This window comes from Lonchura striata, chromosome 16 (assembly GCF_046129695.1).
Source record: "Lonchura striata isolate bLonStr1 chromosome 16, bLonStr1.mat, whole genome shotgun sequence".
NCBI classification, from domain to species: Eukaryota; Metazoa; Chordata; class Aves; order Passeriformes; family Estrildidae; genus Lonchura; species Lonchura striata.
Window position 1 is genome coordinate 9209634 of NC_134618.1, and position 24993 is coordinate 9234626.

Below are 24993 nucleotides of genomic sequence, written 5' to 3' on the forward strand. Positions count from 1 at the left end.
GTGACTATGTGCTACATAAAAAATGCACCACACAGACCATCTGCAGAGAGCTGGGGAAGGACAGTGAGAACCTCAGCCTGTTCACACTGTCTTCACTTGCAAATAATGGCTATGCAGTTTATGTCTGTACACATATATCCATGTTCACTGGCTTTCTGGATCTTCTTGTGACTGTTTTGCCTTTTTTTTTTTTTTTTTCCTCTCCTTTTTTTACAGAGTTTTAGTCCTGGAGAGAGGAGAAGTGGTGGAGTGTGGTACCCCAGACCAACTACTTCAGCAAAAAGGCATTTTCTATACTATGGCCAAAGATTCAGGCTTGGTGTAGCATTTGAACTTGGCTATTTACTGTGGAGAAGAGGGAGTTCAAACATTTGGAGAACTGTAACTTCCCCTGAGCTGGACTGAACCACTCAGCTGAGTTTCAGACACAGTGAAGTTAGCCAGAGCATGGCAATGGAGGCAACATAAAGATGCAATTTTTTCTTATTTTTTATTTCTCCTTAGTATTGATTTTAGCCACCTCTAGGAGAAGCTCACACACTGTGCAAGACACTTCAGAGACTCAAATTTTTTGCCTGAAACCTGTCATACACTCAAATGTACAGTGGAGTGATTCATTGGAGAAATTCAGAAAAGCTTTTTCTTCTCATCTCTTTATGTTCTGAAGTTCCCTTCCTTTTTTATTTTTAAACATTTTTGCAAATGCTAGTTACTTGCTTGTTTGCAGATTCCTCATTTCATGAGCCATCTATTGTGGGATGCACTTGGAACATTTTGTGGCATAAAGTACTATAGTCCAAAGATTTTTCTTCTTATGAAATAAAATGTGTGCCAGACTTTCTGATTATGGCATTTACTGTACATGGTTAATGCTTTATGCATTGTCCTAAAGGTTTCATGTGTTTACAGTGTAGAGCAGCAGGTTCACTGTCATGTCAGTAGTGCTGATGTGAAGCAGCACAGTCAGCTTCAGAGCAGTATTTCAGCATATCTGGAACAACAATCCTTCCAGAACCAAACGTGCAGCAGTTGGTGTGTTGCTGTGTGCTGATCTTACTCCCAGCTCACTCAGGAATTCTGACTGGGGTGCCCAGTGCTGCTGGGCCCTGTGGGGACAAGGCTGAGCAGGGAGGATTTGCCTGAGCAGAGGCTGCAGGCTCAGGGTGACCTTGATTGTAACACCCTTGGCTTTGGTAGTTGTGTGCTTTCATAGCAGCTCTGCCACATCAAGGACCATTAGCCTTATATCAAAGAAACATGCCCTTCGTGCTGCTGCTGTTGACTCTTTAATTTTGTGGGAAAATGTTCTGTTGCAGTTGTTTAAAAAAAATAGTTTTGTGTCGGAAGGGTCTAACAATTAAAATGGCAGTGGAGTCTGGTTTTCAGGATCTGTGTTGAATTTTCATCTTTTTGTGGTAAGAAAAAAGGTAATGTTTTCTAGTGTTCTCATTAGTCTTATTTTAAAGGAAAATGCTGGAAGAAAGCAAAATAAGTCAGATGGATCCAGATACTCAGCACTGAGAATGTGGACTTCTGTGATTGATATTGCTGACTTTAATACTAGACAATTGTTGTCCTTAGAGTAAAGCTATTTATTTTTTTGTAAATTATGACTCTCTGAAATTGAATAGACTGAAAATTTCTTTGGTATTTTTTTGTAATGACAATGCAAATATTTGCAAAGAACTTGCAGTAAAAAATTGTTTGAAAGAAAACATTTCTTGCCTTGTGTTTGACAAAGGGTTTGCTTTGTCAGTTCAGCTTTTTGCCTTGAAAGTAGCAATTACTGGTCCTGCTTAGACTGATCATTCTGCTTGGCCTGATGTCTGGGGTTGTTAGGGTGGGGGATAAGAAGCCAAGAGAGTAGATAACTGTGCTGCAGTATGGCTGGATTGTTTTGTGGTTTGCTGAGCAGACCAGGTGATAATGATGGATCAGCAGAGCAGGAGCCACCTTTGTCACCCCTGGTGGTGTCCGTGGTCTGTGTCTGCCACATCTCCTGAGCTTGGTGTGAATTTTCCCTGTGGAAATGGAACGAGCAGGGGCTGACTGGGGAGTTGGGGATGAGCTGTAAGTTAGAGTTTTTCAAATGCCCAGACACTTGTGCAGCACTGTGATGGCCAGAAGGGTGGAATGCTTGGAGCACATGGTTTGTAGGAGCAGAGCAGGGGTCTGTGGTAAGGGCTGTGGCTGGTGTGGTACATTAAGGTGGAAATGGAGCTCCCTGCAGAGACCCAGGGGAGGAACTGCCAGTACCACTGAGACACCTTTCCTGCTTGGGAACAGTCATCCTCCAGAATCCTCTGTGATCCTCCCCTTGCACCCCATCCTAGGAGAGCCCTGGCAAGGAAGAGGGAGGGGAGCTGCTGTACAGTTGAATTTCCTGTATCTGATTTCAGGGCACACTGATGTCTCTTGGCTGACATTATTTACTTCAACATGGATGATTTCTCACGTCTGGAAAAGCTGATTTTGCAAAAAAAAAACAGCTCAGAATTTTTAGAAGACCTGAAAAACCACCCTAATTCATGTGTGTGAACAGAGCTACTTCTATAAGTGCTCCCAGTCCTGACCCCACGAAGATTCTTTTGCAGTGTGACAGTGATGTGGCACAGCAACAACTGTGCTTTGGGTCACTGGCACCTTTAACATTTTGGTATTCCTGTGTGTCTTGTGACCATCTGGGGGCACTGGGAATGTGACTTGCACAGTACATGTATGGCCTGAACTTGGTGTAAATCAATGCATGACATCTTTGATTTATTTTCTGCCTTTAGCAGTTTCAGTATTGCCTTAAACTTGGAATCATGGGGCAAGGATTTTATTAAGGTAGCATTTCTCTCCTACATGGTATCTCCAAGTGTTAACTCTTTTATATATTTTGCTTTAACCAACTTCTAGTTAGCTTCTGTGAGACTTGAGCTTCAGATTCAGCACAGTACTTGGACATAGCCCTGGGGACTCCAGCACATCTGAACCATGATTGGTTTTTCATATGTAATTTTGGGAATTGCTTTTCTTTTGCCTTTGCAGCACAACTTGATGTGTGAAAACTGATTATATTTTTGCTTGCTCTTAGTTTGGGTTAGCTGACAGCAAAACTGTGCCCTTTCAAAGGTTACCAGTGTGAAAGTATGTGTTGATTATTGTCTCCTGTTGCCTTCCCTCTTCATTACCGACTTAGGAACAGAAAATGAGCATTTAAAGATGTTTATATTGCAGATTATGGAATGCTAAAATGTGTCTGTTTCAGAATTACCCAGCAACATGGACAATTATGTTTGGCCTCAGTTAAAAAGGAAAAATACCTAACTTTTATCTCAGTATTTCTTAATGCTCCTGATTTTTAGATGCATTGATAAACCTTTGGAGTGCTCACAACTTGTGTCTGGGTTTGGAATTGTTTTGTCTGTGCCCTCAAGTATGAAAGCTGGAGAAAGTAGAGGGAAAATAATTCTCTCCTGGTACCTGAGCACCAGCAGGCACTGGACCTCAGTATCTTAGGCACTTGTCCAGCAGAAAGTCTAAACTGTTCTTGACTTGGGTGCAGAAGCCACTGAGCAGTTGTTGGAGAATGAACTGCTGGGATTTGCCAGTCTGGGTTGATTCTTGCAGCTGGAACTCTCCCATCTCCCTCCCCACTGCCCCTTTCTGTGTTATATTTGCTTTCATTTACTGAAGAGACCCATTTAAAAACTTGATTATATTTTTATTTCAGCTCTCTAGAAAATTGTGTGCTTTAACAAAAGTCACAGTAAAGAGCAGTATCACTGTATGTAATGGACTGTGTCCATCACAATGGACAATGTCACACTGTCATTCTGTGAATCCTGAGGTGAGACCTGGGGACAGCTCTGGCCACAGACACTGTGGGAAACCCTGGAAACTTCTGCTTCTGTTTTGGTTTGTTAAAGCAGTATCTGGCAGGTGACAATGCCAGAAGCTCTGCAGCACCAGGGTGCTGTGTAAGTGACATGAAAGAGTCAACTTGCACTCAGGAGGAAAACCAGGAATGAACCATCAGGTCAACAGGTGAGATCCTGCTGCTTTCCTCGTGTGCTGCTCGGATCAGAGAGGAGAGCACTCCCAACCATGCAAATTCCTCGTGGCCAAATTCAGGTTGGAAATGTTGGTGTCCATGTTTGTACATGCCCTGCTGTGAGCACCTGGCACTTGGCAGTGGGAATGCTCCAAGCCCTGGGCAGGAGTGATGGATGCTCTGCTGCCACTCCCAGCCAGGTTCCTGTCCTGCACTGCTGAGCCCTGCTGGAGCTGGCTCTGCTCCTGCAGAGGGAGGGAGTGGATCTGATTCCCTGCTGTGACAACAGGCAGCCTGTGCTGGCCTGCTAGGTGGCATCCTGCCTCCTCCTCCCTCCTGCTCCAGTGTTTGTGCAGTGCCTGGGTAAGCAGTCCATAAGATATTTACAAAATACAACATTTGTTCTGCCTGGAACTTAGCATCAACTGCAGAGGATTAAGTTTCCTTGCTACCAGTTAAATTCTTCCTTGCTGTCCATAAAACCTTTTTGACTTTTAAAAATAATCTGTGTTATCTTGAAGTATGATGGATATTTGGGCTCCATTTACAGTACAAATTAGGAATGCTATGGTCTTTCTCTTTTGACTTTTATAGCAGAAAAGTATTCAAGTCCTGACTGACTCATTTTCAGCAGTCAAGTGAGGTTTTGGTATCTGGAAACATAATGGAAGTGGAATTGCTGAGTTTCCCATGGAAATAACATGTATCCCAAGTTACCCCTTTCCATCTACTCACTGCAGTTCTGGCTCAAACAAGCTTTGGTTGAGTGTCAAGCATTTCAGAGAGAAACCAAAATAACTCAATTATGAGGTCAATTACTCCTGATGGTGGTGGGGCTATGAGATACTCCATGAGTGAATCACACAAGGCCTGATTCTTCCATCAGTCTGTAGAACAGTCCCTTCTGAGCTGTTAAATGTTCTGGAGTATCAAATTCTGCTATCCGGCCATTTTCCAAGACTAAAATCCTGTGAACATTAAAAGAAATGTAAGTCTGGGGATATGCCAGCACCTATAATAAACGTACTAATTTCTACTTAGTTTTAAAATAAGTTTCAGTACTTGCTGGTTATTCAGCCAAGCTTTCCAACAGCTTTTCAGCTGGGAAACAGTGCTGGGATAAAAAGGGTTTCTGCTGAGTGACTGTTCAAGTGCTGAGTTTGGGAGGAGGGGTTTTTGCAGCTGAGATTGGAGGGAGATTTGTGAAGGGGTATTGGGGATTTAGTTTCACAACTCTCAGGTGACCAAGGAGCTGTAAGTCATGGTTTTGCTGTCAGTGGAGGGATAGGGCTGTGACACAGCATGAAAGGCACCGTGTGGGAGTAAAGCATCTCTGATTCATCTGCTGGTGCCCTGTTGCTTTTAGAGAGATCCTCCAAACTCTAAAGCAAGACCTGGAGGGTTAAACATGAAGAGGACAGAAATGGAATTGCTGTTCACCACCACGGTGGGGTGTCAGTCACAGCAGCTGCCTGAGCTGCTCAGAGATGTCCTTACCTGTCACAGTCCAGGACGGTGTTCACCCGGTGAGCGATGGTCAGCACGGTGCTGTCTCTGAACTGAGTCCTCAGCATGGACTGAATCTGGACATCAGTTTCTAAATCCACTGCTGCTGTGGCCTCATCCAGAATGAGGATTTTGGCTTTCTGCAGGAGTGCTCTGGCCAGGCAAACCAGCTGTTTCTGACCAGTGCTGCAAGTAGGAACACAGATGGTAAACTGAGGCCACTAGTCACTTTTCCTTGGGTTTAGAACAGATGATTCATTTGAAATCAATAGTGAAAAGGTGATTGCTCCCTTTCTCTGAAAGGGTGATTAAGGCTTGTGGCACTGCAGGTAGGTAACAGCAAGAAATAGCCTAAGGAAGGGCAGGGAAGGTGTTCCTATGGTACCCAGAAGAGTTGCACTTGGAACAGATTGCAGGGTTTTAGATACTGCACAAATACAAACCAGCACAATGATTAAGTCTGAAAGGTCTTCCTTAGGGTCTTAGGATTTGATTTCATGCTGCTAAACAGGACAGTAATGCAGCAATTTGCAGTCTGACATCATTAATGATTTTTTTTTTTTTTTTTTAAGGAATTAGACTCCTTATCCAACCAGCTCTGTTCTCCTAGCCCAGGGGCTGGCACTGCCCTGCCCCTGTCCTTCTGCAGATAAAGGTACCTTAGGTTTTCTCCTTGGTCAGTGCACTTATATTCCAGCTGCTCTGGCAAATCTGCAACAAAGGTCTTGAGCTGAGTCAGTTCCAAAGCTGTCCAGATGTCTGCATCAGTGTATTGGTTTAATGGGTCAAGATTCATTCTTAGGGAGCCAGAAAATATGACTGGATCCTGAGCACAGAGACAGTACAAAAACCTCCTGAAATTAATTATAAAAATGAGCTTTTGGGTGCTGCCTGTTGGGTGGGAATCTGTGGCTGGTGTTATAATGAATGGCAGATGAACATGGCATAGAGGTTATTTCCAATTTGGAAATTGCTGAATGTCCCTCCTCTCACAGAACCTTTACAAACCCTTCCCAGGTGCTCAAGACATTGCTCAAGGATTTTGGAAATGAGTTGCATACCTGGGGAATGACAGTGATCTTGGTTCTGAGGTCATGGATACCTAGCTGGGCAATGTCCTGTCCATCAATGAGGATGGCTCCTTCTGCAGCTTCCACCAAGCGCAGCAGCCCCACCACAAGGCTGGATTTCCCAGCTCCTGTTCTGCCAGTTATGCCAATCTGAAAAATGCAATGGGAGGACTTTGCTTTTGATGTTTGTTTTCCCACAGATGGACAAACATGTTGTGTAGTTCCTCTTGGCCTTTCGATGGGAGACAGCTTTGCACAGATCAGATCTTTAGAGCTGTCTGTGATTCACATAGTCTGGCAATATTTTCTTTAAATGGAAGCATTTACAGCTTGCAATTGTTTTGTATGAAAAGGAATCACAAAAGCCTTTGAAGGGAAGATTACAAGACTTAGCAGTTCCAACAGGTCCTTGATGTGGAACTAGACTGAAAAAGTGGAATTCCTTTGCTGTAATAAGCTGGACAAGGTGTGCAGTGTGGGAGATGGGCTCCTGCTTTTCTGCAGCTGCCAGGTTGCTGTAGCTGGGTGCAGGCAGGGGCTGGAGGCCCTGGTTCTGGTCAGTGCCCAGCAGTGCTCACACTGCTAAAGGAGTGGATTTTACCTTCTCGTGCCCGTTGATGGTCACACTGACACACCTCAGTGCTAACTCCAAACCTGGCCTGTAGCACAGGCTGTAGTTTCTGAATTCAATCCTTCCCTCAGTGGGCCAAACTTGCCCTTGAAGTTTGCCATTCAGAGTCCAGGGTGCCTGAAGAGATGGAAGCAAACAGCAGTGTTGAAGGCTGATTTAAATTACCCAGTCAAGTGGCAGTACTGGAATGGGAAGTTCATAAAGACACCTGGGACATCTGCCCCCCAATCTCTTTGCAGATTCCAAACCATAAAAAGGCCTCGAACTTTCATACTGCAGATGCTGCTTTTTACTTTATCCAAAGATGCTGGTCAGATTTTCTTTACTGAAAAAGGGGGTGAATGTTTGCTTGCATGTCAGAGTTCTGACACTGAGTGGGTCAATAATAAAAAATTAATATTCCCCCTATAAACAGGACTGTGAAAGCCTCTTCTCTCAGGGCAGCATATGGAGATATAATTTTAATGATTACAGAACAAAAATTACTGCACTGGAGACTTCTGGCAGCTAAAAGGCTATCTAGGAGCCATTATTTATCATTGAGTTGCATCTGAAGTCACATAATAAATACTCCAAATATGGGCAGGAAATGTCTTATTCCATGAGTGTTAACAAGTGAAGCTATTTTAATGGCAATCCAGTGCATAACTGTCTTTAGGATATAATGATCAGGGGTTATAAAACAAGTCTAGTCAGTTGGATAAAACCCAAATACTGCAGTTCTTTAAAGGAAACATGACAGGCCTTTTAGAAGAGGAAAACGAGAGGTTTTTCAGGTGGAACAGAAAAGTTACTCATTGAGTTTGCAGAGATGTTCAGACCCTTCAGTAAGGTTAATAGTGGATTAGCTACCTCCTTAGGAGTCCTCAGGTATTCTCTCACTCTCTCCACAGACACAGTGTTGTGCTCTATTTCTGTCCAGGAGCGAACCATCCAGTTCAGCACACCAGTTATCTGCCACAGTGGAAAAGAAGCATTAGGGCAGATAAAATGAGTCCTGACCTGTGCTCAGGAGATACCTGGTACTTTGTATTTATTTCTAAAGATCTCCTTATCAGATAATTATCAAGAATTAGATTACATCAGAAAACCTTAAAATGCTAAAGTGACAGCCAGGTCCTGGCATAGCCCTTTCAGCATGTTTATAGAGAATGAAATGCTACTGACTTGGATGCTAAAAAATGGTGTAGCTATTTCTTAGGATGTTGTGCAACTATTCTACAAGCAGGTAAGACAGGTGCTGAAGACCTTGCTTCAGCTGCCCAGGGCTTGCTTTGACTTGTATTTTACGAGTTCAGGTGCAGGAGGAAGAAGATGGCCCATACATGCGTTTATGAGATTTTTCCCTAAGGGGCTATGTGCTCCAGATGCTCTGGATTTCAGCAATGACAGCAGGATTTGGTAGGAAAAGGCATCTAGAAAAGCACAGATATAGTTAATAATAGAAATTAAAATGCATTTGCTTTGATAAAGGCAAGCATGGTATTATTTCCACACTGGGTTACCTGGAGAGCATAGGAAAGGGAGAAGCCAGCTATTCCTGGACTGAGCTGTGTCCTGCCCACGACTGCAAACAGGGCTGCAAAAAGCACGATGCCATTGCCCAGGAACTCCAGGTTTGTAGCAAGCCATCTGCAGGAGGAGGGAGCACACAGCTGTTGCTGGGTGCCCTCTCCCCTTCTCCCAAAACATGATTGCTTTACAGAACACTTGTGGAGCTGCTGGGCAGACTTGTACCTGTCAGCAACAGCTCCAGGAAAGCAAATTCTCTGGTTCTCATCCACTAGGAAATTACTCTTTGAAATAAACCTCTGCTGGTCTTTGTGAGCACGGATCACACTGCTGCCCTGGAAGGTTTCTGAGATGTGGGAGTAGATGGGTGACCTGCTGGCAGCCTCCATGCACCTCAGCTGGCAGGAGGTGCTGACATAGAAGTGCTGGTGCAAGGGGAAAGAAGGGACAGTCATTAGAAGGCTCGTGCCTCTATGGAGGTACTCCATAGGAAATCTGGGAAGGCCTCAACAAGTGCAATAGTATGTACTAACCTTGTGTTACAAAGCCTTATGTGCATGCACGACATGCCCCTGAAAGATGAGGCAGTGTTCCTACCTCTGTTGTGTCCTGTCTTTATTAGGAATAAACCTAATTATTCCTAATTCCTAATATTCCTAATTTGGTTGGGGCAAAGGAGCCAGGGTGCTATGAACCCACAAAACCTCTACACAGTTTTTCCTGCAGCTGAGCCCTTTGCTTGATGGAGAACAGCGGTACTTGCCCTACCCTAATGCTCAGTCTTGGCTGGCAAACATGGATACATTAAAAAGCAGTGTAGGAATTCTGCAGAAAAGGAAAAATGCTTTTGGTCTTCATGCGATTCACACTAATGGCAATGAGGTATATAGCCTAGGTAGGATTTTTATTTTAGATATCAGAAAAGCACAAGCCTCTTTGTGAGGGCTCTGGAGTACTTTGGAAGGCTGAGGTGATGTGGGAAAGGTACTGACATTACTCTTGCTCAGAGGCAACTTGAGATAATGCAACTGATTTCTGCATGCCTTCACCCCTAAGAAATGAGAGGAGGCTTTCTGCAGGGCCATGGCTGTGCTGCTTCAGCCTCTCCTGTGTGTGTACCTGTGGGCTCATACCTGGAATGCTGCATAAAGAACAGTCAAGGGCACTATGGCCATTGCTGCCCATGGTGTAGCCACCACAATCACCAGGTAGATCTCCAGTAAGTTGAACAAGAATCCCAGCATGGACTTGAGCTTGTCAGGGATGACAGAATCAACAGCATCCATGTCTCTGGAGAAGCGGTTCAGCAGGTGTCCAATGGGTGTTTGCTCAAAGAAGAGCATTGGGGATCTCATGACATTGCTCAGCAGCTGCAGGAAGAGCTGGTGTGAGGCTAACACACCCCCCAGCAGCACTGCTGCTGTGCAGGCAAACCTGCCAAGGGCTGGAAGAGAAAAGAAATTACTATTACTAGGTCTGAACAAAAGAGTTGTCCTTAGCAAGATGGTGATTTCCACTTAGTCCTGTGAATGTTGCACCAGTGTGCATTCAGGAAGGTGCAACAGGAATTAAACCTTTCTTTAGCAGGAATTAAAGCAAGCCTCAGCGTTGCAGGGTTAGCTGCCCTTTCTGTAGGGTTGTTACCAGAGTGCCCAAAGATCTTTGAAGCCACTTTGATGGGGGGCATGGATTCAGGAACTTAAATATGCAGGACAAATTATTCATTCATCACAAAATAAGCTTGACTGGGCTTACTTTAAATTGCTCAGTGATATTTTTTCTTTTTTTAATAGTGACCTATATATGGTGGCCATTTAAAAAGATAAAGAAATGTAGAAGTCCACAAGTTTCTCTTCTTTTCTTTCTCTTTTATGTGACCTAAGCCAAGATTTCATTCAATGTAGCAGTGTGGGGGGCAACAATTCAGCACAGAGCCCCCACTTGTACTTTGATATGATTAATTTATGCTGGAAGGATGAAAGGAGATAAAATCCTTTAGGGCTGGGGCCAAAAGCCCAGGAAGCTGAAGGCTCGAGGGTATGCACTTGTTTACATTCTGAGAACACATCCTGGATATGGGACAGGGCGCTGGGAATACAGAGAATTAGGTGAGCAACTTCCACACACCTTGAACCGCTCCCAGGGCACCAAAGACTGCGAGTCTGAGCTCGGGGTGCTGCTGTGTCCCGTTGTGCACGGGCTCGTCTGCCCAGCGGCTGAGCCAGTAGCCGCGGGAGAAGGCCAGGGCCTGCTGGCAGGCGAAGGACAGCAGCGTGGGCGCCCAGAGCGCCCGGCCTGCCGCCCGCACGTAGGCTCCCAGAGCCCCAGCTCCGACCTGCACAGAGGCAGCAACAGGAGGAGATGTTAGCTAAAAGAACAAAAACCAGCTCTGAAGCAAGGAGTGATTTATAATGGGATTTCTCGGTTGTATGTCAACCGTGTTGATTCTTGTTTTCCTCATGGATGAATAATGAAGGCATACTTGAAGGAGTTACTAATCAATGATTATTATCAACTGATGAATGTTGTGCAATAGGGTCATGTTACTTCTGGAATGCATGCAAGGCTTTCTTTGTCAGGCAGTGGTTTTCCTGTGTTGGTGTGGGAGAGAACTGCCATGTTCGCACAGGGTGCTGGTGTGGGGGCCGCTGGTCAGGAGGGATGAGGAGATCCCGGTCTGGCTGGTGCTGGGGCTCCCTAAAGGAAAAACTTCCTGTTTTGGGCTCTCTGACTTCTTGCTCTCATTTCTCCTCAGTGTAATATGTCCTTGACAAACTTGTACAGCTCAGCTGAGGCAGGGAGCTGGGCTGCCTGCCGTGGGTGTGTTATCCCCGTGGAACGTGTCCCTGCCTCTGCAGGAAGGCGCTGTGCTTACCCTGCCGGGCCGAGTCCTCTCTGCCTTGGTTAATCCTCCTCCGCTGCCTGCAGCACGGGTGCAGTCTGGGCTCACGGGAATGGTCTCCCTTCCCACAGCAGATTTTACTGAATCACCACTTCATGAAGAAAACAAAAATCCTTCAATTTTCAGCCACCCATCCACCCTTAAATCCGTGCCTATTTTGAGGGCTGCAGAGTGACCCAGCCATTGTTCGTGTTTGGCTCAGAGACTGGGCTCTGTCACGCCACAGAGGGGCAGAGGCCCAAAGCATTCCCTCTCTGAGGCTGGTTTGGGATGAGTCTGACCTTACAGCCCCACAGGGAAGTCATCAGCAACCAAAGGTATCAGGGAGCCTGTACTTGAGCTCTGTTGTGCCTCCTTGTGAAATACAGAAGAAATGTCAGTCAACTTCCACATTCAAGAGCAGATTTTTATCTAGTCTTGAGTTTTGCTTGTTTGCTCCTGTTATTAATTTACAGATCAATCCCAAACCTGTACTATATTCAGTAAGAACCAGTAGGCTTATATGGGCTTTTGGAGTAAATTCTTCAGTATTTGAGACTGCTTTAAGCTTACCTGAGGGGCTTCTCCTGAGATGGACAATTTCCAGTGGTGATAATGCCTTTGGTGTCTCCCATAGCTGTGAAATAAATATATTTTTTCCTAAATGCTTTATAATCCTGTTTTGTCCTATACAGCTTTTGACAGACTGGTAATATGGAGGAAAGAGTAATTTAAAAAATTGTTTCTAAAGGTAGAAATATCAAGGTGATGCTTGAAGAATAGCACATACAGTGGGTAATAGTTTACTGCTTGATTATTGTCTACTAATATGGATTAATAATATTGAAGAATCAATTTTGAGGTGATGAGTCAGCTGATTTGACAGCCCTATTTTTCCCCACACAAAGCAACACCTTACAGTGATTGGATTTCTGCATTAAATGTCCATAATAAAACAGATGTGATATAAATAAGTAAATAAATAAAACAGAAGGGAACAATTGACTGACAGACCTGGGGAGATTGATTCCAGCCCATCTGGGTTACCTGCACAACCAGCAGGTGGCTTCTCTTCTGCAGTAACATGTGAACGAAGAAAATCTGCAAAGGCTCCATTTCTCTGTAGAAGTTCTTGGTAGGAACCAGTTTCTGAGATCATTCCATCCACCAGAAAAACAATATTGTCCACTTGAGGCAAAATGTTAATTGTGTGAGTCACCAGCACACGAGTCTGCTTGAATAAAGAGGGAGCAGTTACAATTGTTCTGCAGTCAGTACTGGTATCAGTATTTCAGGATCAAATTTAGGCCTCAAAAATTCATCAGCCTGAATGGAATTAAAGGGTATTTCCTTTATTTACATTTCTGAGCATATTTGCACAGATAATTGGAGGAAAGGACATAAGAAAAGTGATTCTTCCCTAGATAAATTGGCATATTCTGCATTTCTAATATACAGTCAAGCCCTTTGAGTATACCTTATGTCTGACACATTCTTCTTAGGAAGTCATTCTGTTTCAATACAATAACTATATTCTGATACTTGCAATGAATCCTCATGGAAAGGTATTTATAATCATATGTTTGTTTTAATTGGACTTTGTATGCAAGAAATTGCCTTCTTCCTGTTTTCCTTCTATAATGTGAAACTAAATCAAGTGTTTCTAGGCAATTTATAGTATGAATCCAGAAAAGCTGCCCTTCCTTCTCATGTAACCATGTTTGTTATCCAGATAGCTTGACAGCAGAGGAAAACTAAAACAGAGGAAAACTAAAACACAACCAATGCAAAAAGAATGGAGAAATGTTTAAGTGATGAACATTTGGGTGATGAGAACTGTAAAGGTGCCACTGAACTGTTCAAAAGTAATGGGATTAGACATCATGGTAATAGAATTTGGAAGAGATCAGGCAGCTCTTCTGAACTGTGCTAGAAGTAAATCTCAAAAGGAGGGAAGGATGTCGACAGAAGACCAAAGAACTGTAAACTTGCTGTGAAAGTATGGCTGGCACTAAGCACGTGGTTTGCATGAGGATAAAGGCAACCTTCCTCCTCTAAATGAGATTCCCTGCAGGACTTGCAGGTGCTGTGTGGCCTGCAGAGGTTCCCCTGCTGCCACTGCAAAAAAGCATTTCTGAGCCTTTGATAAACTGAGCAACCACCCTACTGGAAACATTCTGGGGGCTCTGCTAATTAGAGACATTGTGCAAGTGTTTACAGTTCAGGTTCATAGCACACCTTGTCCTTCAGTAAACCACTGGGTCCAAGGACATGTTCAAAAATGTGCTGCCCGACGTGGGCATCGACAGCTGACAGAGGATCATCGAGCAGGTAAATCGAAGCCTTCTGGTACACAGCCCGAGCAAGGTTCACTCTCTGCTTCTGCCCTCCAGATAGATTGATTCCCTGCAAAATAGATTGACTCTGTTTATTTCAAAGCTACAGCATATTTCCCAACTGCTGACTTCCTTTTATGCTGACGTTTTATGACTTCCTTATTTTTAAATCAGTGCACCTCCCCACCTCCCTCCCTCCCTCCCTCCCTCTAGGGCTCTTGCAGAGGCAGAGTCTCTTGAACAACTCTTTCCTGCAAAAGAGCACCCAAGAATGACTTGGATGTGTTGATTTCTCTCTTAAACATCTCTTATGTCTCTGCCTAGTCTATCAGAAGGTGGGCTTAAATTCCAGAAATTCCTGAGCACCTGCCTCTTGTGAATTTAGGGTTTTTTGTGCTTTCATCACAGATCCCAAAGTTGCAGTTACTCAGGGGTAGACATTTTAAGCAGGACACCTGAAGTTGTAGTTACTGAGGGAAAAGTTGGCCAAAACATAGGCAGTACCTTTTCTCCTATTTCACTCTTCTGCCCTGCAGGGAAGGTCTCCAAATCAGGGTGCAGTGCACAAGCCTCTGTCACTCTATTGAACCAGGTTTCATCCATCTCTTTCCCAAACAGAATATTATCTTCCACTGAAGCATTTAGAACCCAAGCTTGCTGGGGAACATAAGCTACAGTGTCCTATAAAAGTGGAAGAATGTTAGCAAACTTTTCTGTAAGTTCAACTTGACACTGTGAGAACCCATCTTTGATGAAAAGCTCTCTCAGTTGTGGAAATTTGGAATGATCATCAGCACTGACAATTCTCGGAAGGATTTGCAAAATATGAGTGTGCACTGTTATTACCTTACAGGGAGTGAACAGAGGTGCAAGTACAGGATGCAATTTACCACAATGACACTTCAGCTCCCACTGTTAGAAGGAGAAACAGAACTGGATCTTTGAAGTATTGCTCCAGTTCCTATTCCCAAAATTCAGGCTCATCTGAGAAGTCTGCAGCACCTTCAGATAATTAAACGTGGACTGATACATACAGCTTCTGTTAAAATTCAGCAGTAAGTGGGTTTTCCTCAGCTACCTGATGCTGTGGTTAATACTTTACAGTTCCTGAAAACAGCCTGATTGGAAGCAAACGCTGAGGGGAAAATTCACCTGCATGGTCACGCAGCCATCCGTGGCCTCCAGCTCGCCCAGCACCGCGGCCAGCAGGGAGGACTTGCCAGCACCCACCTGGCCAACCACAGCCAGCAGAGAGCCCTGGGCCACACTGAGGTCTATGCTGGGGGAAAAGATCAGTCTTAACACATTTTAGAGACACTTTCTGAAAGCAAATAATTGTACTTATTATCAAAATTCTTGCTATTGTCGGGTATGTATTGAGTAAATCCCCTAATTTCATCCCTTCAGACATCTCCAACCAGGAAGTCTTCATCCACATTCCCATCTGAGTTTCATACCCACATCCTCACTCTGGAGATAGGCTAGCCCAAAGAACTGGATGTAGAACACTCCTGAACATCAGAACTTTTCAAAGTTTTTCTTTTCTAAAATGTCAATGCCTTTTGAAATAAGCATGTAGTGATGTCATATATAATATTGGCATTCCATCTGTTCTACTTTTTTCCTTAAATCACTGTAATTTCATATTTGGGCAAGAAAACGGTATAAAGAAAACAGTCTCCATATAATAAGGCAACATCCAGATACAGGCACCTTCACATTTACATGCTCCTCAACATAAAAGCAAAATTAAATTTTATCTGATTTTGTAATTTTCAGAATTCAACACTGAATATGAAGCCTCTGGATATTCCACCCTGGTATCACTTAGGCCCTGAGGAATTAGTTCATCCAGCATCCACTCTGACCTACAGTATTGAGAGATGACTAAGGTAAGTCTGTACCTTCTAAGACAAGGAGAAGTTTCTTTGCTCCAGCAAAAAGTCCCATTTCTTATGGTGATACTTGCCTGTACTAAAACATGAAGAGAGACAAACCACTCGTAAATGCAAAGATAGCTACAGAAAAGTCCCAATTTATGTGATTTTATGTTTCAGTGTGTATTTATGTTACATAAAATCACCAGATTAGATTTCACTGTTAGAAATAATGAGGTGAGAGAGATAAAGTGACAATAAGGGGCAAATATTTTTCTCTTGACTATAGTAGACACCTTGAGTAGAAGCTGAACAATGGCAATTACTCCTCTTATAAGACAAAAGTAATAACATAAAAGCTCACCACAGCCAGAAGTGTTTCTGCTTGAGCTCTCAGAGTTCAGTTCTTCCAGATTCAGAAAAGCTGCTAAACGGTTTAAGGAAACTTTGGCCTGAAATGAGGCAGCACACAGAAGAAAATATTTAGAGTCTTCCAAAGTGAAGACTCAGTTTGAAGACCCACTTAGAATATTGACTAGTGCTATGCTGCAGATGCTGTAGGCTTACATGGCCAAAGGCTGTTCTTCCTTCTGTTACGTTTATTTCCACTTATCTTAGCAAAACTTCCAGATCCTTCCCTGTAATTCTGGTTTAGTGAAACAGGCACTTTTTCATCCAATTCTTCCTGCAATCTTTCTAGTGATTGCTTCTGTACATGAAAAACTGTGATAGTCTTAGAGTGTGAGAAGGAGATGAATTTCCTAATTTCTTACTGAACAGTGAATTGATTTTTTTCTTTGGCCTGGACTAGCAGGGTCTCCCCTATGGAGATTTTGTTCCACTTGTTCTGATTTCTGTGATTATAAACAGAACTGGAAGCCCTTCTGAGATCTAATGGTGCTTGTACTGAGCTACAAAAGACTTAGGAGTAATTCTTGTTGAATTTCTATATTTTGTCAATATAAAGGAGTTTTTCTGAAAAGCAATGCCACAAAGTACCTTTAGCTGCAAGCCCTTGCACTTCACCATTTCACAGTGGCAATTAAATAGCTGATGTGCTGAGCCCTAAGAAATCCCTACCTTTACCTGTTAATGGGATATGTAAAAAACCCCTTATGGCCAAAGGAAGAGGAACAGGGCCTGCAGTTAACCTGGACAGCAGCGTTGATGGAGAAGGGCAGGAAGGAGTGGGCAGTGTTGAGGATGTTGATCAGTGTTAAGGACACAAAGGCCTTCTCAGCATCCAGCACGTGTGTGTTGTCCACCAGGGTGTAGACAGCAAACATGACAAATGTGATCTGAAAGGGAGCAAAGGACAAGCAAACCATTTGCTTCAGAATGGTTCAAGGGTGACAGGCCCTTCAAGACTCTGGGACCCATCTGGTTCAATCCAGGCTATCCCTTTTAGGTGTCTGTCCTGCAGGTACCATAGGTAAAGGTCTGGCATGTTGGTGACAGAACCAAATTTGATCACTGGATGTTAGCTCTGCTTTAAGGAGGTTTTGGTGCAGCAGCCACAGCAACTCCTGTGACCTCCAGGCAGATATAATCTTTAGCTGTCTATAGGAAAAATCTGTCCAGGTAGGAGTACAAAGGAAAAGGGAAGTAACAGCATATGTTTTATGTAGGAAGGTGATCCACTCACCAGGAAAGTTGATGAATGGAAAGAAACTAGGGATGCTGAGAACAGAATCTGAGATCTTTTTAAGGCCTGAAGTTCTTGCTTTCGGATTCCGAGTACTTTCTCCATGAAGGTTTTCTCCCAGCCATACAGTTTGATTACTTTAATATTACTGAGAATTTCATTGGTGAGTTTGGCCCTCTCATCCTTATGCTTCATCTGGGTTTCCTGTAATAAATGTTTGAGTTTTATAATTTAATAGGTTGAATGTTTAATGGTGCAATTATTCTGAAGAAAAATACCTTGTTCCCTGCAGTTGAGCTGTGTATACTGTTTTGCTTATGACTCTTCTAGGCTGGTAAATATTTTACTTTTTATCTTCAGAGCTTTATTTTTACTGGCAGTACATAAAAACAACAGAAAAGTAGGGCAAACATAGTAAAAAGGCCAAACATGGAAGAGCTTACTCTAAATTTCAAGAAACTTTGCAGGGTTCAAATCCTCATGTGTTACTTCAGACAGTCATGGTAAGCATGAATAAATATAAGTAATCACATAACTAAGTAAACCACTTCATTTTTATGAAGCAAAATATACCTGAAACTGACTCCTCTTCTTGGTGATCACAAAATTCAGAGGCAAAAGAAAAAGGAATACAGCAATTGCAGTCAAGGCAGATGGCCCTAGAAGCTGCCAGGAGAGAAAAGGAAAGAGAAAGGACTTCCAGCGATGACTAGGCAAAACTGCTTCTCATTCCCTTGCTTACCTTCCCTCTTGTTTGAACTTGTGCATAACATCCCTCTGGCTAAGCCTTTGCTGTAATCTTGCCTTTGCCTTTCTGGGGAGCTGTGCTCCTAAGCACTGTGGATTGTTAACCCTCCAAGCCGGATAACTCCTGTCATCAGGCTGTGCTGAATTTATTCGCTCCCTTGTTAGGAACTGGATCGCTGCTGAAGGCGATCCAGAGGCACGCTGGCAATTCCAGCCATTCCCGGCTCCTCTCATCCATCCCTGGATGCATTCAGAAGGACATCTTGTGGCTGCCCTGAGCAAGTGACCCCAGACAACACCAGGTTTTCCTTAAAAACAAATCCAAACCCTCAACCAAGTATTCTTGCAGCATAAATAGCCCAGCTTGTTTGCATGTGATGAAATGGTGGCATTATTGTGTGCTTTGGACAGCTCTTGGATCCCAGGGCTCATAACAATTATGTATTAACACTTGTTTTTTGTGGGTTAGTTACATCTCCCTGGAGAAGGAGTAACACAGAGTTACCTGCCACAAGAAAACAAAGCAGATGATAATCCGAATCGGAGCCAGCCAGGTCCCATTAAAATAGATAATCAGATCCATTATCTTTTGCACATCAACAGATACCAGGTTAACAATTTCACCTGTGGTTGCTGCTTTCCTTGAGGCGTTTGACATAACCAGGATCTAGACAGGACGGAGAAGAAAGGACATTATCAAACAACAGCTTTGGTCCAAAAGTCCAACAACATTCTTTTTCTCACAGAGAATAAAGAGAGCAAGAAAAATGTCAAATCCCAGATATTGAAACCATGCTGCTACCTGGGCCATGTGACTTCACTTCAAGATGAAGCATTTACTCCTTTTCCCCAGCCATCACAAGAAATACATCTTGTTTATACATGTACATACAGCATAAGAAAGTTCATGTTGATTTTTGCTCTTTCCTTTTGTTTGCTTTTCCTTCATAGGGAAGCTCTAAAAAATGTACCTGCCATGTACTGCTCAGAGATGAATATAGCACAGCTACGTCCTAAAACTAGTTTCTACTGACATCTCCTCTGATATTGCTATGAGCAATGTACATCATTACTGCTAAGGTAGGGCTAGAGTAAAAACAAAGCTAAAAAAGGAGCTGCAGCCTCACCTTCCTGTACACAAGGCCAGTTACTGCAGTTCTCAGCCTCAGCCCCAGAACAAGGCACATGTACATGTAGCGTTGCTCAAACAGAGTCTGGAGACAGCCCAGCAGGAACATGCTGAAGGCATAGAAGTAGCCAAGCCAGCTTGGGGCTGCCTCATCTTCAATGAACTTCAGGAAAAGGCTGCAAGATAAGAGTCAAACATTGCTGAATCCACACAGTACTGATGAAATATCAGACACACAAAAATAAACTGGCAGAAATGCTGGTGATTTTTCTGTATTCTCTCTGCTTGAGGTTTATCAGTGAATAGCAGAAGAATTGGAACATATGATACCTTGATTTTTGAAATCTAGCCACTCGTGGTTTTGAAGCAGTCTCTGATCTCAGCATCCTCTCTGGGTAGACATCATTTTCAGTGTTAAGGATGGCTCCTGATTTTCATGAATTTGTCAGAAATATGCAAAGTGGTAGCTGTAATCTTAGGGAGCCATTGACACTTCCAGAACTTCTCCTAATCTTAATGACTAAGAAAGGATTTTGCCCATGAAAATATAACGTAATGCAGGTTGGTGTTGTACCAACAAAACCCACAAAGCATTTTATCAACTAACAAAGCTATTTAAGATGTGTAGGATGCACAGCTGTGCTCTTTATTAGCTAGGAAACATGGAGCCTTAAGACTACAGGAAGTAGCAAGTGATGTGATATATAGAACCACCAAATAACTTCTGTTCTAGTGAAGTTGTCAAATGGCTTGGTGCATCCTGTCCTTCCCACTGCTGGAGCACAGCACTGCACACAAGTGTGCACAGCTTCACACAGTGGCTTTGTGTCTTTTCCTCATGCTTGACAGTGGGTTTAGCACAGATTACTCCTGAGCTCCTGAGCAAGAGAAAATTTCAAAAGGTCATTGTTTGTCTGTCTGTGGGTGCTGACATACACATCTGAGCTCATGCCCACAGCCATCTTGTACATGTGGGAGAAATACATCATAAATGTGCACATACCTCAGTACCTTTGGGGTGGAGAACAAGAAGACATCACAGATAACTAAGCAGACAGTGCTGAGAAGGAAGTAAGTTCCAAACATGCCCCAAAACATTCTCAGTAAGGGCCTGCTCTGACTGTGTTTTGATTGCAATAGAGCCTCTGTCTCTTCAGCTTCTGCTGTACCGGTTTCAGTTTTCTGACCCTTTTTAAATGTAGCAGACTCCATTTTCCTGAAGGAAGAAACAATGAGAAAGTTATAACTGGAGAAAGCTTGGGAATTTTGTATCTTCAAAAAAAAAAATCACTAGCTCACATGGGGTCTCATACCATGTCCAGTATAAAAGCTCATAAAAAACTGAATGCTCTCACAGAAAGTTAGTTCTGTGCTTCCAGGAGTTGGAAGGATGTTCTCCAACAGATTTTAACACTTAAAATCAGATTTTGCACAAAGGGACTCACACACCAGTACCTGTGAGTATATGTCCTTAGATCATCTAGAACAGCCCAGCAGAGCCCATGATGTGCTCTCCAGATCAAATACTCACTGCTGGGTTGTGCTGTGACACTTCTTCCACTCTCTTTCTGCCCAGGTGACAATTTCTTCAGAGGAGTCCTGTTTCCTCACTGGCCACAAGTCATCCACCCCCAAGGCCTGCTGAGAGCCTTTCCAGAGGAGCCTGGAGGACACAGACTGCAGTCAGGGGAGCACACAGGATCTGTGCTGCATGTGACACTTTCAGAGCACAGGGGCATCAAGGCAGTGCACACAGAGAGCACACAGCACTGGTATCACAACAGCACTGAGGAAAGTCCTGTCCCACAATAAACAAGAATGCCCAGGAGCAGCAGCCTTGCTTTGCATCCCTAGGCTATCTTCTGTCAGCACAGTGAGGATTTGCAAGCCAGCCCTAATTTCTAGTCCATACTGAGAGTCTTGGGTAGTGGAGAAAAAAGTTCAGTTTAACTTTCTCTGGGCTCCATGAAAGGCAGATGGGATCAAGGTCTAGCAGGCAGAGAGGGCTGTGGTTGGTGTACAGTGATCTTTTGAGATTGATGAGATCTGTTTCAAGATTGGGAGGGCACTGAAGAGGTAGTTGGGAGGCAGAAGAGCATTATCTAGAATCACAAATTTGCATTTTAAACTATTTGGAGAAAAGTAAATTATATTTTTATAATTTGATCTTGTGAGAATACCTCATAAGAGAAATAATTTAAAGAAATTATTTAAATTCTCACTCTGTAAGCTAACTCAGAAGCTGAGATATGTCCTGAGATGGCTGCCATCTACACTCTCTGATCTCTGATGCTGCTGCTTTTTACTGATATTGTAGCAAAACCACATCTTCTGTTTTCTTACCCAGAGAACCACCAGTATGTGATTTTGGAAAGAAAAGAGCTGCTGGCTTCAGGGCACTGATTCTGATGGGAGAGAAAACACGTGTGATATTTATATATAGAAAAGGGCATGTGTCAGATGAAAATAGTTCCCTTCTGTGCTTCCCCAGGAAAAGCAATCAGAGTTATCCCCTCCCCATTCATTGAACCAGAGTAAGTGTATTGTGGAGGCTCACTGGGATTGGGACATTTTGGAGAATTTGACTTTGCATAATGTCTCAGATGGAAGAACAAATAATATAATTCTTCATACCCAAAGACATTTATTTTCTTAAGCATAGACCTTTTCCATACTCATATCACCAACTGAGTACTGCAGCCCAGGAGAGCAGCACTAGGGGAAGCAATATCCAATATCCACTGGTTTCAGTGACAGGAAATACGAATATGGATAGGTTTTTACTTTTGAAAAACTTACATAAAGAGACAGAGCATTACCCTCAATTCTGCCAGTTACCTTTTAAAATTGTCAGCTTTTTTAGAGAATGATGCATCTTACATCACCCAGATACTGATGTACCTGTGTATCCCCATATATTTAAAATCCTGTTTCAGCAATGAAGCAAAGCATTAGGAAAAGCTACCTTATACTTACAGGATTGTTGTCAGCTTTAGAGAAGAAGGGAGGGTGATCAACTAAGCAGAACAACACAAGTTCTCCTAGCACCAGGCCAGCATAAAGGTAAGTTGTAACATGGTGGAAATGGTCTTCCAGGAAGCCCTAAGGAACAGGATACTGGTGAAAATTAGGTGAGAACCTTCATGTTTAACCAGCAGAGAAAGAGCTTCTCCTGTTCTACCTCTGCAAATAAACATCCACCACAAATATAAAGTGTTATGAACCATTTTTCTCAGCACGTATTTTAAAAGAGGAAATTGATTCTCCCCCTTGCAGTCAATGGGACAAAACCAGCCCTGTTGTTTAGAGACTCTGTAGTCTGCATATTAAAGGTATGTGATCTCACTTACTCTTTCCAGGGCATGCTGAATTTTGGAACTGAACATCACAAGTGCAGCCACAAATGAGAGAAGCCAGTAAATCAATAGGACCCCTGAAGACTGGATGCCCATCATTCTTTCTGCTTGGGTAAGGAACAAGGCAAGGACCTGTGAGGAAGTACAAATTTGTCCAAATAAATACCTGATAATGGAATGCCAAACATTGTTATCAAATTAATGAATACAGTAGAGAAAACTCAGTTAGCTTCTTGCCAAAACATTTCAAGATGTTCAGAGTTGCAGTATTGTTCCTATGAGGCTAACACTGAAAGCTTTGTGTGCAGTTTTGCACTCAAGAATGTCTACAGAGAAGGTAAGTAATAAAATTACAATTGGGCCAACAGGCTGGAAGGTGCAATGATAGAAGGGCTATGAAGGTGCAATGATAGAAGGGCTATGAAGGTGCAATGATAGAAGGGGAGAATAGGCACTTATTTATTGAACAGAAATCGCATTTCACTCTAAACCATTATTAAATCACATACTGTGGTTATGAGAAATGAAATCTTGTCTCATTGTTGTGAGACCTCTTTCTAAACCCTACTGAAACCTCAGCTCCTGCCACGTGTGCTCTGCCCACAGGTTCTGCCCCAACACCAGCCCCCTGATGTGTCACACAGCAGAGAGGCACAAAGTGTATCCCCAGCCTTCTACTGCCCATCGGCCAAATTTGTGCTCAGAGACAGTGAGAACCGTGGGAAAGACAAGCTCTGTCCCAGGAGGGCTAAGCTTGGCCATGTGCAGACAAACAAGGGAGGAATTACCGTTGTGATTCCCACCACAGCAGGGCTAATGAAGAATGCTGGGGTCCGTGGGATTCCTTGGCTTTTCTCCCACACCATGAAGAAGACATTAGAAAAACACAATATTACCAAGATGAATCCAAGGACCTGGGGCAGAGACAGAAAACACACACTGGAATGAACTGAAATGCTGGGACAATCTACCAAACTGACTGATCCAAGCTGCCTGGGCAGTAAAACTGGAGGGGTGGAAGATCAAGTTTGGGACAGAGAATGTTATGGGAAGTGTCAGGGAATCAAATGGAAATACAGGGGAGAAGATACTATGACATATCTTCCTAAAACTTTGCTTGATTTATACTGACCTGAGGCAGTAAATATATATGGATCATCAGGAAAGAATTAATAATTTAGGAAAGTTAAACTCTGCATCAATGTTGAGATAATTTTAGGACCAAACCCTGTGCTTTACCCTTACCATTTTGGCTTTGAAGATGTGGGACATCCTGATGTAGCCTTTGTTTCTGTGTCGAAGGTACCAGTAGTAGAAAGGAAAACAGATCCAAAGATAGGCACAAGGGATCCAGGCAATGATGGAGCTCTTGAAGCACCAGGTCAGTCCTGGAATGTTTGTATGCCATGTCTGGTTCCAGTCCTGAAACAGAAACAATGCAGAAGTGAAGGACATGATGCAGAGCAAGGCTGGGAACAGGAATCTCATGGCGGAAAGAGGAAGGAGATAACGCCTCGCAAACTGTTACAGGAGTTTATCAACCCTGGGGAGGGAAATCTGCGCGAGTCCGGCCCGATGGACTCGGTGGAGCCCTTTTAAAGGTGTCTGTGCAGCGGGTCCTGGCTGCGCCCTCACTCGCAGCACCACATTTGCTGTAGCTGAGCGCTCCGGTCCGCTCGGCGTTCGGGCGAGCCCGGCCGGGGAGGCAAAGTCCGCGCCGCTCCGCCCCTGCCCGCAGCGCGGCCGCCCTGGTGGCGGAGCGGCGGCGCTTCCTCCATCCTCCATCCTCCATCCCTCCATCCTCCATCCCTCCATCCCTCCTCCCCTCACCGCTCACTCACCCGGGGCGCGGCGGGGCCGTCCCGGTGCCCGCACAGCGCAGTGCCCGCACCCATGGGCGCTCCGCCCGGGACCCCCGGAGTTTCGTCCCTGGGCACAGCTCGGGTCCCGCCAGGCAGGAGCGACTGCCCGAGCCCGTCCGGCCCCGTCCGGCCCCGTCCGGCCCCGTCCCGCCGCGGCCAAAGTCCGGCCGCGGCAGCGCGCTCCGCGGCGGGGCCCCGCGGCTGCCGACTACAGGAGCTCTCTAAGCACAGACTCAGAGTGTATTTTAGAAAGGATGGTGTTCATTCTTTCCAAAAATTCAGCACGCCAAGGCGGTAACACCAATATTTTTTAATACAGTAAAATTTAGATGAACACGCCCATCTAAGACATATTCTCCACCTTCCTGATGCATATTCATATAAATGACATACAGCTTTACG

At 43.9% G+C, this 24993-nt stretch overlaps 2 protein-coding genes across 7 annotated transcripts in view; one reads left to right on the plus strand and one right to left on the minus strand.

The window, feature by feature from the left end:
* ABCC1 (ATP binding cassette subfamily C member 1 (ABCC1 blood group)) overlaps positions 1–1715 on the plus strand; it is a 47106-nt gene extending 45391 nt beyond the window's left edge. For both annotated transcript variants that reach the window (XM_021539818.2, XM_077786852.1), the window contains one exon: positions 217–1715. In XM_021539818.2, coding sequence (XP_021395493.2) covers positions 217–325 — 109 coding nt within the window. In that variant the 3' untranslated portion in view covers positions 326–1715. The remainder of the gene's footprint in view (positions 1–216) is intronic.
* A 2948-nt stretch (positions 1716–4663) lies between these two features.
* ABCC6 (ATP binding cassette subfamily C member 6) lies at positions 4664–24702 on the minus strand. 5 transcript variants are annotated; one of them, XM_021539816.3, is made up of 31 exons: positions 24571–24702; positions 23975–24151; positions 23518–23643; positions 22724–22861; positions 22350–22475; positions 21717–21778; positions 20905–21036; positions 20377–20589; positions 19372–19549; positions 18750–18911; positions 18071–18163; positions 17498–17701; positions 17004–17150; positions 16217–16304; positions 15880–15949; positions 15128–15254; positions 14480–14656; positions 13878–14045; positions 12687–12870; positions 12213–12276; positions 11634–11751; positions 10886–11093; positions 9892–10202; positions 8984–9183; positions 8752–8878; positions 8099–8200; positions 7217–7363; positions 6607–6765; positions 6205–6371; positions 5537–5731; positions 4664–5007 (listed from the first exon to the last, which is right to left on the minus strand). In XM_021539816.3, exons 1-31 carry the CDS (start codon positions 24622–24624, stop codon positions 4899–4901), a joined length of 4533 nt encoding a protein of 1510 aa, XP_021395491.2. In that variant the 5' UTR covers positions 24625–24702; the 3' UTR covers positions 4664–4898. The 5 variants fall into 5 exon arrangements, with proteins under 5 accessions (XP_021395491.2, XP_077642980.1, XP_021395490.2 ...); XM_077786854.1 differs by having other exon boundaries at positions 12687–12873; XM_021539815.3 differs by lacking the exon at positions 24571–24702 and having other exon boundaries at positions 23975–24409.
* Positions 24703–24993: the final 291 nt, after the last annotated feature.

Bases quoted from the DNA above. Each gene is read 5' to 3' on its own strand.
- ABCC6 (XM_077786853.1), bottom strand. From the start codon at position 24,217: ATGAGATTCCTGTTCCCAGCCTTGCTCTGCATCATGTCCTTCACTTCT. The intron at 15,255-15,879 runs GTACAGACTTAC...CTTTTCCCCCAG, and splicing joins ACTTCTCCTTGTCTTAGAAG to CATAGACCTCAGTGTGGCCC. The intron at 8,201-8,751 runs GTAACCCAGTGT...CCACTGTGGCAG, and splicing joins CCCTTTCCTATGCTCTCCAG to ATAACTGGTGTGCTGAACTG.